At 37.8% G+C, this 16,361-nt stretch overlaps 1 protein-coding gene across 2 annotated transcripts in view; it reads right to left on the reverse strand.

Annotated features, from left to right (window-relative positions):
* Positions 1-16,361, reverse strand: part of Cped1 (cadherin like and PC-esterase domain containing 1) — a 294,620-nt gene that overhangs the window by 15,737 nt on the left and 262,522 nt on the right. For both annotated transcript variants that reach the window (XM_010635340.3, XM_010635339.3), the window contains exons 19-22: positions 6,718-6,938; positions 6,360-6,461; positions 5,867-5,954; positions 1,263-1,409 (exon numbers count right to left, since the gene is read on the reverse strand). In XM_010635340.3, the coding sequence (XP_010633642.1) occupies positions 1,263-1,409; positions 5,867-5,954; positions 6,360-6,461; positions 6,718-6,938 (558 nt within the window). The remainder of the gene's footprint in view (positions 1-1,262; positions 1,410-5,866; positions 5,955-6,359; positions 6,462-6,717; positions 6,939-16,361) is intronic.

Below are 16,361 nucleotides of genomic sequence, written 5' to 3' on the forward strand. Positions count from 1 at the left end.
TAAACTAAGTGAAAAGGTGTTCAAGAGATCAACTTGGAGAGCTAGATACATGCCCAACTTGTCGCGAGCATTAAAACTAATACAAGACTCTGGGGTTATCAGTCATCTTTAAAATGGCTGAGAGAATAAGAGAGCAAAATCAAATAAATGGCTGCATTGAAAATTAATTGTTATTTCCATCAACAGCAGAGGAGTTTTTCTGTAGGCCAAATAAGAACAACTAAGCAAGCCTAGTGTCAATTTGCATATTTTCCCAGAAGATATCTGGAGGAGCAATGTGCCTTCAAACAGAGTGATAAAGGACAGTTGGTTACAAGGGGTCAAAGAAAGAACCCAGCTGCAAGGGAGGTATTGCATCTATCAAGAAGATCCCAGAGGGGAGTCTTTTCAAGTTGACTAAAGCACTCTTAAAAAAGGGAGAAATAGCATGCTACACCTAGAAAGCGTGTTGCTGGTTTATGCCTATATGGCATAAGTAAGACTTGTCCTTATCATCCTCTTTCTACTCTAGTTTGAGGCCAAAAGAGGTAGAAGATAAATAAACAGCAGCAAAACAAAATGGGGAAATAGCAAAATCCTCTGCATTCTTTTCCCTATTTTGAGACTTTGGCATCTCTGAGCTGAGGAAGGGGAATAACATGTGGTTATGAAGCAAGATGGGACTGGAAATTGATAGGATCTTTTAAAGTTACATGGGATCTACCCAAAATTTCATTTGAATGATAGGGTAACAATAATACATTGAAAAGACAGGAGGGAAAAGAATAAAATGGTTTTCTGCTGTCACCTGATGAGCTCAGCCTGCTTAATTACTGTTTACAAACAAAATCATTATAACGCTTGGGGGAAGAAAAAAATACTCAAAATACTAGCCTTCCTGTTATGTATTGACTAAACCACTCATTTGTCTGCACATTAAATAGTGCTGATTTTTAAACTAGAGAGTTTTGTCACTCTCGTTGGTTGAGATTTCTGACGGGAAGTCTTGAAGTCTGTTGGAGAAGGTAAACCTTCCTCAGGTTTCCATTGTCCCACAGGCACTAAATAGTAATGCTAGTTTTTCAGTGTCTATGTCCAATTTTTCCAATACCTCACAGAGGTATATTCACACAGTCAAAGTTGTAATGACTCCGTATGTTGGCGAGTGATGAGGAACACATCATTTAATCTCCTGACCTCATTTTTGTATGTACAAAATAAGACAGACAATACAATTTTTAAAAGTTAAAAGCTGTAAACATCAGAGAGCCAATAAAACATACCTCATGGAAATGACATCCGCAGTTGCCCTGCAGAAACTCTTTGTATCGTCCCACTGTTATACTGAACGTATCAACTACTTCATAGCCATACTGTTTTGCGGCATCCAGAATAACCACATTTTCTTTCCATAAGTTTTGAACGTCATTCTGTAATTATAAAGCAGAAGAATGAGAATTTTAAGAGGGTTATTTTATGATTGAATAACTCTAGCAGAAATCATATAAATATTCTCCTCTTAAAGAGATTGGGCATAATGTTAGAGAAGTTCACTTGAATTTCCCAGATAGATTCTAACTTTTTGAAAATTCAAAATATCATTGTAACTATTTATGAATGTACATGAAACAACAATACATAAATACCTACAGAGACACACAGTTCTGAACTTCCCTTTCCATAAAAAGGAATTGCACTTATTGTCCACAATAAAGATCTAAAATTCTCAATTTGAAAACCAACATTTAAGAATCACAAGTGTTAGGTCCATCTCCGTGTATTCTTGTTCATTTAGTCACCTGCATATTAACTGGAAGCTGCTTTGTGCTTAGTTTCTTGTTCAGGGACAGTAATACAGGGACAGATAAATTATAGTATCTGCTCCTGAGACAACATTAGAAAACAAGAGGAACCGATGTGTGAGCAGATAGTGAATCCTTTTTTAGAGGAGAACCTGATGGGTCTGAACTGAGAGAAGGAGGAACTTTGCCCAGAGCAGGAGAAAACTAAAGGGCGGGTCTTTGAGAGGGAGTTCCTGAGGGTCTAAAGTGAAGCTTTCTAGTCCAAAGAGGAGAGCCTGCTTTGGGGAGCAGCAGAATCAAGTGAAGGCTCCAGCTGCTGCTACTTTGGGTCACATTCCTCTCCCACCCCTCTCGTCATCCTGGACGTGGATGGAGCACGGCTAGAGCCCTGGTTCGGGTGCACCCTGTCAAGAAAGGATGCTGTGGAATGGGTGTGGAATGTCTGCACAAGGCCTTGTGCTCAGAGAAAGGACTTGGAAGGTGACTGGATCATGGGGTGTTGTACTCAGCCCTGTATTATCCGTGGATGAGTTCACAGCTAAATGTGCTGTTGGAAGGCCGGGCCTGGTCAGAAAAGTCAGGTCATAGGGGTAGCGACTGTGCAGGGTGCATCTCTCCCTGGCCTCCCTTCTTTCTCTGCTTCCTGGCAACTCTGTCATGGGCAGCTCTCTGCCCCACCACAGGCCATTCCTTTATGCCTTCCTATCTCAGCCCATTATGAAATGAAAACTTTTTTTTCTTTTGGTTTTTTGAGACAGGGTCTCATTATGTAGTTGAGACCAACCTGGAACTCACTATGTAGCCCAGGCTGATCTCGAACTCACAGCGATCCTCCTGCCTCAGCCTCCTGAGTGCCGGGACTACAGGCATGCACCACCATGTCCGGCTGGACTAAAACCTTTAACATCAGGCAACGTAAACTTTTCCACTTTTACATTGTGGGTGTTGAGTATTTTTTCCCAGGGACAAAAAGCGACTAAGACAGAGGAGATGTTACTAACTATTCTAGCTTCAGGACTTAATGATCTGGCAAAGAGTTTCCCAGAGGTTACCTATAAATTCCTACCCAATTCATCCTTCTTTGTATTTTGTACCAAGCATATTATAGTCAAACACAGTTCCCAACACACACAAGGTGGGGAGAAGAGCCTTGGTGCAGGACTGAATGATGTGCATCTGCTGCTACGGTCTGAAATGGTTCCTGCCTCTTTCTGTACATTTCCCAGCCTTTCCCTCTAGTGCAGCCTCTCACTGTGCCAATTGTGTCTTGCTGTTGATTTTGGAGCAGCCAAACTAACACAGGGGAGAAATTGCCCTCCCTTTTTCTTTTCTACAGGGCAAGTTGGATTTTTTCATTTATTAGGTAAAAAAAAATGACTTGCATTTGTTAATGCAATTGTAAGGTCAGAAGAAGCAGTACAAATGCATAAAAATTTCTGTCTTCTCTACTGTGTTGCATACGTAGTCTCACATTACATTCAAAGAAGAGTGTTCCCGTCAAAATAACAGTAGCAAATAGAAAAGGCTCAAAAGCAATCTGGAGGTAAAGAGACATGCAGATTTGCTCTGGGCCTCCAAAGGCATATGGAAAGTGCAATTTGAGATATTCAATACTGTGCGTAGGGTTCTTCTTTTCAAATCGTTTCTCAATTCTAATGTACCTGGTTATGGAAGGTATGTACAACTTTAAGCAGTTTCTAGAGAAAATTTTCTAGAGAAAAATCAGTTCTACAGGAAACAGAAATGTGGATGCAAGAGGGAAAGAGAAGAGCATTCTTGGGATTGACATGTATGCGGGAGAAAACTGTGAACTGTGTAAGAGGAAGAATTTGATTTGTACTGCAGTAGCCATAGAGGCTCTCCCTTAATCCATCTTGAGTTCTAGAGCTGGGATGATTCTTCCTGAGGTGTCCCTGGTAAGGAAAAGCACAAAGCATAAAGGCAGGTGCAAACTGATTATCTGTAACAAAAGAAAATTTCTGCCATGATTCAGGTGTAAGTCATCAATGGAACAGGGTAATATATTTCTCAGACAAAAAGGGGTGCATCCAAGACAAACAAATTCATTCATTTCTATACTAGGTATTTTTGAAGAGTCTCATATGTGCTAAGAATTGTTCGGCACTTGGGGCCACAGGGTAAGCCATGCAAGCCACTCACTCATCCCCACATCCTTGCTGTCACAGATTACAGGATACACGGACAACCAAGGATTGTTATGTGTTGAGTGACAGGAGGACATAGACACTATTAAAGGAGCTTATGGAAGGAGGAGCCAAATTAATCTGGTATGTCCAGAAAGCCCTCCCAGAGAAAAGAGCACTTAGACTAAAACATGAGGGGTGCCTGGAAGTTATACAGGGGAGGGAGTTAGGACAGAGGGTTCCAAGCTGAGGCAATAGTGATTGCAAAAGCCTTGAGGTGAGTGTGAGTTTAGCATGCTGGAGAAGGAAAACTCCTCAGCTTGGGGACTGAACGCTTATGTGTGTGCACATGCGTGTGTGAGTTTTTAGAGCAAGGGATGCAAGTTAAATCTGCAGGGGAGGCGAGACTGGCCATGTGAGCACGTGATGAGGAATTAAGTTCTGCTTTCATTGCTATTATCACTTTCTCCTTCTGGCCATGTTTTGTTCTTCCTTGTCTCTCCTTTCGCCTTCACTTCATCTGAAAAGAGTGAGGAACACCAGCAAAACTCTGGTAGTAGACATAATCTTTATTATAGTTCTGGGACACAGCACTTGCTGAAGATGTAGTTGCTGAGATGAGAGGATTGTGAGTTAGTATCTTAAATATGAGCAGGGCAAAATGGTCTCCAGATGCTGCAAAGAGCTGCAATCAAAAGAAGCATAATAGTGCTACTGGACTCTTCAAGCAGGAATTAAAATCTTGATGGATACTCTTAAAATAACATAAAAAGTGACCAATTCATAACCCATAGCAAAAATTATCAAAGGTGCCCATCTTGATCCCCAGTAATCTTTTTTTTTTTTTTGAGACAGGGTCTCACTATGTAGTTGAGACTGACCTGGAACTCACTATGTAGCCTCAGCCTCCCAAGTGCTGGGATTACAGGCGTGCAACCCCACGCTGCACCCCCACGCACGCCCGGCTCCCCGGCTCCCCTGGTAATCTTAAATGCTTCAGATACTCTAGGTGTTGAAGGATTTACTCATTTTAAATTGCCTTAACCCCTGCTGCCACCAGAACGCTGAACTTGGAGGTTTTTACTTAGGCCACTTTTTACCAATTCTTTTTTTTTTTTTTTTTACATCATAAACATCTGGCATTCAGGCAGATACATTTTTGAGAAAGGAGAGGGAGATCCTGTATTCTATGCTGGGAAAAGCTAAGAGCACTCAACACAAACACAAAAATGAAAAGGCCCTTCCATATTAAGTGGAAAGTTTCCTGCCTGCCTAATCCCCGGTGCTCCCCTGAACAACAGCTCTGCAATGGCACATAGCCCTCGGACTGTTCGTGCACTCTGCTCACTTGAGTAGGAGCAGCTGGTTCTCTGACTTCTGGATGTCTGCTTTTTTGTTCTGAGGCTTCTATGAATGCTGAGATGAATTTGCTATCTTCTTTAAGAACTGATCAGAGGCCCAAGGTCTTCACTTATAAATGTCCGATTAGAGGGAAAAACAAGATAAAATTTCGAAGATACATTTTTTAAGTATTCACGATCAAAAGGTCACTCTTTCTCCAAAGGCTCATTGGTACTAACAGTTTCACTTGTGGTTTCATTAAGAACCTGAAGAAAGGAAAGCCTTTTAATGTATCCTCGAAATATGCATGAAACCCTGGTGGGATACAGGATACTTAATCTCCCTCGTCTATGCCTCCACTCTTTGTTTTGCATAGTTGACACCTCCTTTCTTGTTTAATGAGCACAGCGCATTATTTAGAAGCTATTTGTAGGCCAGGGTCTCTTTGTCTCCAAGAATAATTATAACTTAGTTGAAATTATAATCTCTAAGTACACGATCTCTTTCGGATTTTAGGAAAGTTGGTGAATACTGAATAATGTCTTGTGGGTCACTTCCAAGAACCATGAAGTTCCCATAGCCTAGAAGCAATGAGCTTACCTGTGTTAAGTAATGTACTCCATCCACTGGCAAGTGAAATCCAATTCCCAAAGTTTTGATGATTACTAGGATATTAAGTAAATTTTCCCTGAATGAAATAATTAAAATTCTAAAGTCACAAACTTCATTTGCATTTTAGATGCTTAATTACAGAAAAAAAAATAGAGCATAATTCTTTTACAGTGTGATAAATAGAACATAGGGCTAAATTCCCATTTTATAGATTTGAGGCTACCTTTGTGGATTAGGGCAAGCTTTTGTGGATAGGGTTGTGTCAAATAGTCATATTTTGATCTTCATTACATTTAAAATTAGATACTGAGAGTCCTGTTGTGATTGAATGGAAAAGTTTTTTGAAATATTTTAAACTAGGTTTTAAATTCTTAATTTTAAATTACAAAATTTTCTTCTAATAAAATCTGGACAAAGTCATATCAATACAACCTTTACAAAATTTAGAATATTCATGACAATCATTATTATATACATTTACCTCTTCAAAACCTTGTGAATAATTTGCAGGTGATTGGAATTAAGCCACTGAACACCACCAACAACCAATACTGTTTTGCCAGTGTTCTCTAGTGGACGTGATCTGAAATCCAGAAAGAAAAACAACACATGTTGCTTTAAAACAGATGGTAAACATTTTAACTGCATGGCCTCACATTTCACTGAACCATGTCTGACTTCCTGATCACAGGACCTCCTTGTCATTTGTAACTCATTTTCAGCCACATTACAAGGTATCTAAGCTTTTCAGTGCATTTGATATATAGTGAGCAATTATAACTGGTAGTAAAACATCCGTACATTGTGGCATTGCGCCATTCATAATAGTTCCATTGTACCTTTGCAAGAGATGCTCAAGTGCTTTCTCAAATGTTGGTCTCAGTGAAGAGCTTATCCAGAACTGGGGGTAGTAGGAGTAACTGATCAGAGTCTTTCCACCATTGACATTGAGATACAGTTTAGTACCATGCAGCTTCTGCCATTCCTGCAGGGTTTCGTTCACTCTTTCGATCAGGTAGTACATCATCCCTCTGTTGGTTGAATCGCCAATGAAAATAATCTATAAATTGAAGAAAAAATTTGTTTCTAAATCTTATACCTAATTTTTTGAATACTCATATATGTCTAATTGAAAGATAGCCCAAGAAGCTTAGAAATAACACTGATATTCTCCCCACAAGCTTTTTCAGTTTCCTTTCTTCTGCATTGTTAGTAATGGTGTTGTCGACTAATCTACTAATACATAAAGCTTTTCATTTCATGTTATTTTCAATTTTTCTATTTTCCTTATGTTCATTACTTTCTCATCTAATCAGCTAACAGGTTTTATTGATTTATGAAATAGTTTATGAAAGATGTGGTAGCTGAGAATCCATAGAGATAGCTCCCAGAGGAAAATATTACTTAAAAAAAGAAACACAGGAGTCAGGAATTTAGCTCAGTGGTTCCACTGCCTGCCTCGCAAGGGCAAAGGCTCTGAGTTCAATTCCTGGTATTAAGAAAAAAAAAAAAAAGAAAGAAACACAGGTTCAGAATCTGGTTTTATGAACAATATTTTGCATCATAGGATGTATAGCCCGGTGCCACTTACTCTCCATTGAAGTCTCTTACACCATCATCTACTTCCCATTCCTCCAGTAGAAACCTGCTTTAGGCTTTCATTGCCTCAATTTTGCACTAATCTGACACTCTCCTGATGAGTCTTCCTTCTTGCATGGTGACTGTTCTCTGATTCATACAACACACATATTGCTGGGATAAATTTTCAAGTGTCTAGTTCTAGGCATCTTATTTGCATGCTCAAAATTTTTCTGTGCGCTCCATTTTCTACAGGATCAAGTCTGAATTATATAGGTTCAGGTGACATCTACTGAATTTTTATTGTGTATCAGGCTTTCTGATGTAGAGATTTCCACAGATGAAGAATGAGACTCAGAAAGATTGAAGTCATAAATCTAAGAAATGGTGAACACAAAACTCAAACCCAGGTTCTTTGACTTCAAGCACAGGGTCAATGGTCTATCTCTCAATACAACTTCTCAAGTAAGCATGACAGACTCCTGCTTTTTCACTGACCATGATTTGCCCTCAAGAAAGAACATCTGTTTTTCCTTGTTTTAATCCATCTGCCTTGAAACTTTCTGCCTCTGCAGTTTCACCTGTCAACCTCCAGTCCCAACACAAATGGCATTTCTACCAGCAATTCTGTTCCAGTGAGCCTAGAATTACCTTCTCTGTTGACCGTGATTCCATACTACATTTTTCTTTCCATTATAGAAGTTTATCAAAACTTACATGAAATTATGGCCATTTGAGTTTGTGTCTTTTTTCTCATAACTTGTAAAGAAGTATTTGAGATCAGGGTCAATTTATGATTTTAATTTTCCTCGCAATACCATGCATACACTTTAAAAATATTTAGTAAATTGAAAGTAAACAGGACTTTGGCCACAGACAGTCCCTTTGAATGCCTTTTGATAATATTTAATTTATTTCTCAGTCTTTTTCTTTCTTTTTCTTTTTTGAGATCTCTTCCCATTAGTCATGCATATAATTTCTGCTGATTTTAACAGGAGACATTTCTATCATTTCCCAGTCATGGGCATTTGTCCATTCACAGTGAAGTTAGTGGGATTTTGCAAAGTCTTACTCTTTTCAGTAAGTACAGTGTAGTGGCTGCATTAATAAATCTAGAAAGCTTCAACACTTTTCCTTCAGATCCAACACTGCTTCCTTAAAAATGCCCAACCTATAATCACTGACATGTCAAGTCCCCCTGTGAGCCTCTCGGTCATGCTCCATTTGGAGCAGTAAAATTCCATTACAGTAAGATAATTTGTGAAATAAATAGATTTTTTTTTCTCACTGGATTTGACCTGTAACTTTTTCTGGCCTAGATTTCTGAGTTTTAAAGAAGGATTTTGAATCAAAAGGATCTGAATTTTAGATATGAGTAAATGTTCAACTCCATTTGTATTAATTTGTTAGGATTGCCATAACATAGTATCATAGTAGGTTGAGTGGCTTCAACAACAGAAATTTATTTCCTCACCTTTGTGAAGGTTAGAAATCCAAGATCAAGGGGTTGGCCGGGTTGGTTCCTTTTTAGGACCTCTTTGGCTTATAGATGTCTACCTTCTCTGTTTTCACATGGTGTCTTCTCAGTGCTGGTCTGTGTCCTAATCTTATCTTTTATGAAGACCTTAGTCATATTGGCTTAATGAGACCCTATTTTATCTTATTTGCCTGTTCAGAGGCCCTATCTCTAAACATTGGCACTATCTGAGGTACTGGAGGTTAGAATGTTATTCTGTTTGGTGGAGAATATACAGTTCAGCTCACAACACTGCTAAAGGACATTTGAGATCTAGCTTTTAAATTAAATTACCACTGGAGTTTTTTCTTTATTCTTCTCAGTATCAAATTGCACTCCCTCCCAGCTGCCAGCAAGGTTAATAGATACCGTTAGTGATACAGAGGTTTAGAAAAATCAAAGTAGTTGCATCATACTGAGAGAAAACAAACTTCCTGATTTCCAGGCCTTTTAAAATGTGGCTGTATCTGAAGACACAGCATACCAGAAGACATCAGAGGCAAAACAGCCCCGTTCAAGGAATTGCTCTTTAATAACCAGAAAATCCTAGACAAATCATGTGGCCTCTTCAAGGTTTCATTTCCATCTGTGTAAAATGGAGGAAACAAGAGATTCCCCCCACCAGAGTACGTAAATTTTGAGATAGTATTAGCATTTAAATATTTATCCTGGCACACAGCAAGCACACAACAAGTGCGAGAGAGCAGCAAGGTCCTTAACAGGCAAGCAATATTTTGCCGTGCAGTGCCCCATGAAACACTTTAAATTCATCAGTTCATTTAGAGAAAATGTCACAGAAGACAGGAAATGCCTAAGTCACAGAGGTCTCCTTCTTGCCCTACCAACCCTGCGGCCTTTTGGACTACACTAGGACTTGGAGAGTTGCTGCAGAAACCAGAGTTATGGATGGAGGACTTCAAGAAACTTTACAATGAGCAAACTGGCACTCTCAGAACAGGTACCTGGTGGCTCCAGGGAGGTTTTGTAACTAGCACGAATACAAGAGCTAAAGAAAGAAGTATTACCACCACTGTTTGCAAAGTACGTTCTTCTAAATTGCAAACATTCTTCATAGCTTTTTGAATCTAGTAGAGACAGCTTCAGGAAGAGCATTTTCTAGAGGATCATTGTATCCCACTGTCTTTTCATTCATGAAAGGTAGAAATGATAAAGCATAACCAAAATGAAAATACAGCTGTAATTTTAATATTGATCTGCCAATGAGGCCATTTTTAGAAGAGTTTAGTTGATATTCATAACTAAAAGATTTCAAACATCAAAATGTCAGCTCTTTTACATGCATAACACAGTTAAAAAACAATACCATAAGTTGAACAATGGTTTTTTTCAGTCATATGATTTATATCCAGTGTTTATATCTTTTAGAGCACTCTTATTTGCTAAATTTAAAAAGGAAATGTGCACATTGTTTTAAAAGGCTTAAATTATCATAAATATGTTTGATAATTCATACAGTTAATAAATATCTCTTTTCTCTCGCATGATAATTATTGCCTGATACCACTATATACCAATAGTGGTTACTATAAGCAATCAAAGAGAAAAAAATGTGAATATTAAATACAAATAGTAGGAAACAGAGAGTTAGTCTCTGAATATGAGAACAGGATATGGGAAAGGAGGGAAGAAGGAAGGCAGAGAGGGAGAAAGGGAAGAAAAATGATCAAGATAAAATGTAATGAATGCATCATTCACCAAGATGAATGTAATTATTAAGTATCACAAACATATAGGAGTAGAAATGTAAAAGAGATAAATACAAATAGCCAGTATTTATGAAAATAATCAACTTTGGTAATAAAACATTAAAATAACTAGTTTCCTCCTCTAACAAAGGCACAAATACTTTAGAAGACCAATCATATTATGAAGCCATGCAAACAAATTTTCTTATGTATTGTTAGGCATTAGGACTTTTTGTCTCTTTGTAGATTGTGGAGCCTCAAATGGCCAGAACACTTTTACCAGACATAAAAGTAGGTTCTCACTGGACAGACAGATGAATTAAAACTTTGCTGTTGTGTCTTTAAATTGGTGCTTTTATGGAAATCCACTTCTAAGAATCATTATTACTATTATTTATTTATTGGTACTGAGAATAGAACTTGGGTTCTTGTACTTGCAAGGCAGGCAGTGGAACCACTGAGCTAAATCCCCAGCCCTCTAAGAATTATTTAAAGATGGTTTTCAAAATATATTTTAAAAGAAAAATAAATTGGAAGCAGCACAAAGGCTTAAGAACAAATGGTTGATTATATTTAGTATAATACACTTGATTTCTCTTCATCTTTTTTCATGATATTTCACATGAAAATATTGTGCTGAGGATGATTTCATGTTAACTTTTGTAAAAATCTGATTATAATTAGAATATAAATAATGGTTGGATTTTTGTAAATGTAAGTACAATGGTCCCTTGATTCATGAACTGAATTCTTTCCACAATTCTGGTCACAAAGAGAACTGGACGAGAACCGAAATGAATTCAATGGTTAGGTTCAATGTTGATCTTATGTTGAAATTTGATTAAGTTCTCATCAAATTTGGTTTGCAACCAGAATTGTAAGAATTACATTCATGAACCAATGTACCACTGTATGTGTCCATGTAGAAGGGTCCTAGAAAGATAATCACAATTATTTTGAAATGGTGGTGCCATGAAAACATGCTGATTTTTTGCTTTTTTGTATTTCCTAAAAAGAAAACATATATTATCTTTTTTAAAATTAAAAACACAACAGGAACAATAAATCCATTTTGTTCGAAAACATTTTGAAGATTCACATAAGATTTACTATGAATGTATTAGTCAAGTTAATTCATTTCCACAAATGCTTTCAGAGTCGAATGAAGCATTGGTCCAATATACCACCACAGGAGTCATGCTAATCCAGTTCTGGATTGCGGTAGCAACTTTACTCCAAAGATTGAATCCCCCTTTTCTATAAGCATCTCTTTCTGGCCGTGGAAAACGTGAGGTGAGGATGCCTCCATTAGAGATGGACTCTGGAGAGGGAAAGAAACATTTGTGCTCTGGACGTGTCGTGAGAGGCTGTATCTCCGCTTACCAGCTGAAGGCAAAAACGTGTTAACAAGAGTTTCGCATCTGTCTATTTTGCAGTGTGAGCCACCATAGAGTATTTAGAGGATTGTAGTTTTACCACTCTTTTGCATCTTAGTGAATTATAGGACCTAGAAGAACTTTATGTTTTAGGCTCTTTTTAAGGTTGGCACTTACTTTCTAAAAAGCTTGCTTGAAATGCTACAAAATGATTTAGCTATTTTTATTTCCAGTATCTCAATACTACAGCCCCTCTGTCAGGTGGGATAAGCTAAGTGCTATTACAAATGGAGACAAAAAATATTTCAAGTGTTCTTCAAAAAAAAAAAAAGTACAGTAGTCCAAACAGTTCCAGGCAGATGTTGGGGAATGAGGGCATGAAATTCATTCAAGGTCCCAGGATGACTGGACTGTGACTCCTTGAACATCAATATTCATGGAAGAAAGGAGGAAAGAGCCGCCTGAGTTTTCTCTGAGCCAACCCTATAAGCTGGGCACATCACTGTCCCCATTTTGTTGGTTATAACTCAATCTCATGACCACATACCTAACTCTAAGTGAGACTGAGAAACAATGTTAAGCTGCCTGGCAGGAAGAAGAATTGGGTGCGCCCGTTTCTAAACCGCTCGTGTCTTCTGCATCATCCTTGGACATCATCTCCAGTTTCTCCAGCCGTCTAATACAGACTTGCACCCACTTCACAGTGAGCATCTAGGCCTTTGACCTTAGAAGGGTGTGCTGCATCACTGATCCCTGTTGTTTTGTGACTTCCTTCTTCTTGGGCTGAGCATCTACTGGATCCTCAGCAAGCTGACAGCCATTGTGGACTCGCTCACCTCTGATTCTGTAAGCCTACCTGATATATGCCCTTGCATAATTATATATATATTGTCTATTGGTTCTGTTCTTCTAAAGAACCCTAACCAATACGTTTAGAGAAGTTGGTTCCCTGGGAAGTGATAAATACCATGTATTGGTGAAGACACAATCAAGACTTTGGGAACTTTTGATTTAAATGCACAGTGACACAACTTTCATTCCATTTTATTTTATTGTGACTCTAATGACCTACTAAAGATAATAATTAGACACATACATATTTTAATCCATAACTGTGACTGTCAGTCACGTTTGACACTAATCCCTGTCACAGGCATAACCAGAAGTGTGCTTTACTGTGCAGCTAGGCAGCTCTTAATCTAGCTAAATTGACAAACGTGATTGATAGTCAAGTCTATGTAGCTTCCAACACAGAACTCAGCATAGCTGACAGAAGCCCACTGAAACATCAAGAGAAGAAGTCAAAAAAGGATGCAATAGGAGCTATCTGTCCATGAGTGTAGGCAATGCCTGCTTCCTGAAGAGCTCTCCATTGGTATGGAAGAGGAAAATGAAAGGGAGGGGAGGAGGAATCTTTCTTATCACATCTAGTTCAGGGCCAAGCATCGCCCCTACATTTGGAAAGCTCCACCATAATTCTGATGAGTCCAAAATTGAGAAACACTGCTCTGATAAGATAAATAACTATTTCTAAACGAGACAATACAAAACTGAGACTGATCAGAAAGCTACTGATATTTAGACCATGGTGAAAATGTAGCTCAGGAAAACATCTCTCCATGAAATGTGATATGGTTTATTGAATGCTATCTAATCACGTATTTTAATTTAGTTGGCTATATATGAGCAGCCAAATTGCTGCTTGGGGTAAAAACAAATATAAGATTGAGATTTAAGGAAATTATTCTCACACACACACACAAAGAAAGCAAGCAGTACAATATCATTTAGACGTAGTTCTACCTGTTGGAAGAAAATTATTTCTCCATATTGTCATTTGTTCTAGATTAGCACTGTATTTCTTGAATGCTGAAGGAGGGAATCATGTAAAAGTCATCATTCTCTGGTGAGAGTGAGGTGCACTGTTTTTCTTTTTATCCACCCACAAGCATTGAAACTGACAACAACAATGAATTATGTAACTATAACGGAATTTACATATTGAACACATCTTATTACAAATTAGCCACACTTTGACAATTTAAACATCTGCTAGTCCTAGACACTACTCAACTTAAAAACATTACTTAAAAATTTAAGTTACATTTATTTTCACAGCTGAGTTTAAGAAGTTTCCATAAATATTGCCTTTTTATATTTCCCTTTCTTAATTGCACTTCTCTTTCAGATATTTTATTAGTGACTTAAATTCTGAGCTGTTCTCAGCTGACAAACAAAATAAAGGCTTGTTTAACTCATTTGGGTCGGGCTCCTAAGTTTTTGTCAGTTGTAAATTTGATGAACATATTCCTAAATTGTTGCCTATGTATTTGTGCGTACAAAGTTAAGTTATAATCAATTTTTAGTCATGTTACACTTAGAGTTTATTAAGAGGTGGGCATATACTTAGACAAATGCACAAAAGGATCATTGACACCAACTTTTTTAAAAAATTGAATTTGGATAGGACACAATTATGCATTGCAATAATCATACCTTTTATACAGAAACCTGTACATGATATTTAGATAAAGTTAAAGTTTCAAAGGCCCCCACGTTTGTTCCCCATACATGCAAGTTTGTTTTTCCACCTAAGGGTTTGCTCTGTCTTTCCAAGCATTGCTGCCACCAGCGCAAGTGACTGAGGTGCAGAATGTTCAGGGCTATGTGCACACCATTAAGTGTGTTAAGGGTCCCGGTCAGAGTTACTGGAAACTTGAGCCCCTTTTCAGGACTCAGTGGATTTGTGTCTTTCCTACAGGTGGGCTTATATTCCCAAGTATAGACTTGGCATTCATCAGTGTAAAGCGGTAGGAAAAAGATAGAAAAGGTTGTAATAACAACGTAAGGAAAATGAACTGAGAATGACTACTTGGAGATTCTAAAGAAAGCAGAATGCTGTTTGAGGGCCTTTCTAGCAATTCTCAGTGGCGCAGTCAAATGTTGTTGCCTTTTAATTCAATTCTTTGGCGAAAGATAACTTTGTTTAACATGTGCCCCAAAGCAGAAGGGTGCCAGAATTAGGAGTTTAAATTCTGTTTTTTTCGTAGCACAGTTTTTCAACTATTTATTCATGGCAGCAGCGAGACTTCTGAGTTATTGCTGTCAAAAACCCGAGTTTTCCATATTAACTGAAAACCTTCTGGGTTATAATCCAAAGTGTGCAAACTGGAGCAGCTGAGTACATGTGAACTGCCTTCCTCGTCTGTTGGTTCTTTCCCCTCTACTTGACTCTGTCAACTCTTCCCTCCACAAGAGGGAAGTCGAGAAAAGTACTAGGCTTGAATGGAGGATTCCCACAGCAAAAACTCTAATGAAAAATGTACCCTATTTTTCTAGTTCAATTAAGTTATTTCAAAGTAGTGTGATGCTTAGATCACTTTAATTATAAATATTATTCTGCCTAGCCACCTTCTTCTTGACAACCTTTTCAGACCCTCCTGGTCTGGAGCTGGTGCCTGCTCCTGGGTTCCTCTCTACCCCTGAAATTTTCACACTATACTGAGATGATCACGTCTTTGATTCATCATCTTCTTCTAGGGATTTGGCATCTTGTTGTACACTCATGAAAGAGTCTTACCCATACAAATAGTAAGTGAATAAACAAACAATTTGACATCAAAAAAATATATATTCAGAACTTAATTTTCTTAGGTGATCAGCTGGACCCTGCTGCAGAGTGACTTGTTAGGGTATTGTAAGACTTCTGCTATGGGTAGCAGAGTAAATTTGATGAGTTTGAGGAGTATAATAAAATCACTTCATCTGACGGAATTGGAACTGTAGCTTGGACTTCTGATTGCTGGTTTGAGGATCTTTCTACTTCATTACTATATTGCTTTCCTTACATTTGTGCAAAATTCATTTCTATGTAAAATTGCTAATATGTGTGTTTTCTTTAATATTTGATATGAAATGAAAAGAGGACAAAATATCAGCATACAATGTATTTTATAAACAAAATATTTACATTACTATTTCTATTTTCATAATTGTTATGCTTCAATATATATTTGTCATTGGAATTGCATAGTGATTTTCAGAAATTCTAGTTAAGGATGAGAACTTATTTACCAATGAAAGAAGGTATAGGAACCTTGATATATTTTCATTATTCTCATGAATAATCAAAGACAAATGTACTGGGAAAATATTCTTCTCACCTATTGCAATTCAGAAAGGGAGCTTTTATGAAATAAGTGTATATGAAAGTTGTAATTATGAATGTTCACACAATTATTTCTGTTACAAGGCGTATGCATGAATGCACTTGACTTACCAAGTCCTTTGAATCAGTATAAAATAGC

The sequence above is a fragment of the Fukomys damarensis genome, unplaced genomic scaffold, assembly GCF_012274545.1.
Source record: "Fukomys damarensis isolate Sample0158 unplaced genomic scaffold, DMR_v1.0_HiC HiC_scaffold_4, whole genome shotgun sequence".
Classification (NCBI taxonomy): domain Eukaryota; kingdom Metazoa; phylum Chordata; class Mammalia; order Rodentia; family Bathyergidae; genus Fukomys; species Fukomys damarensis.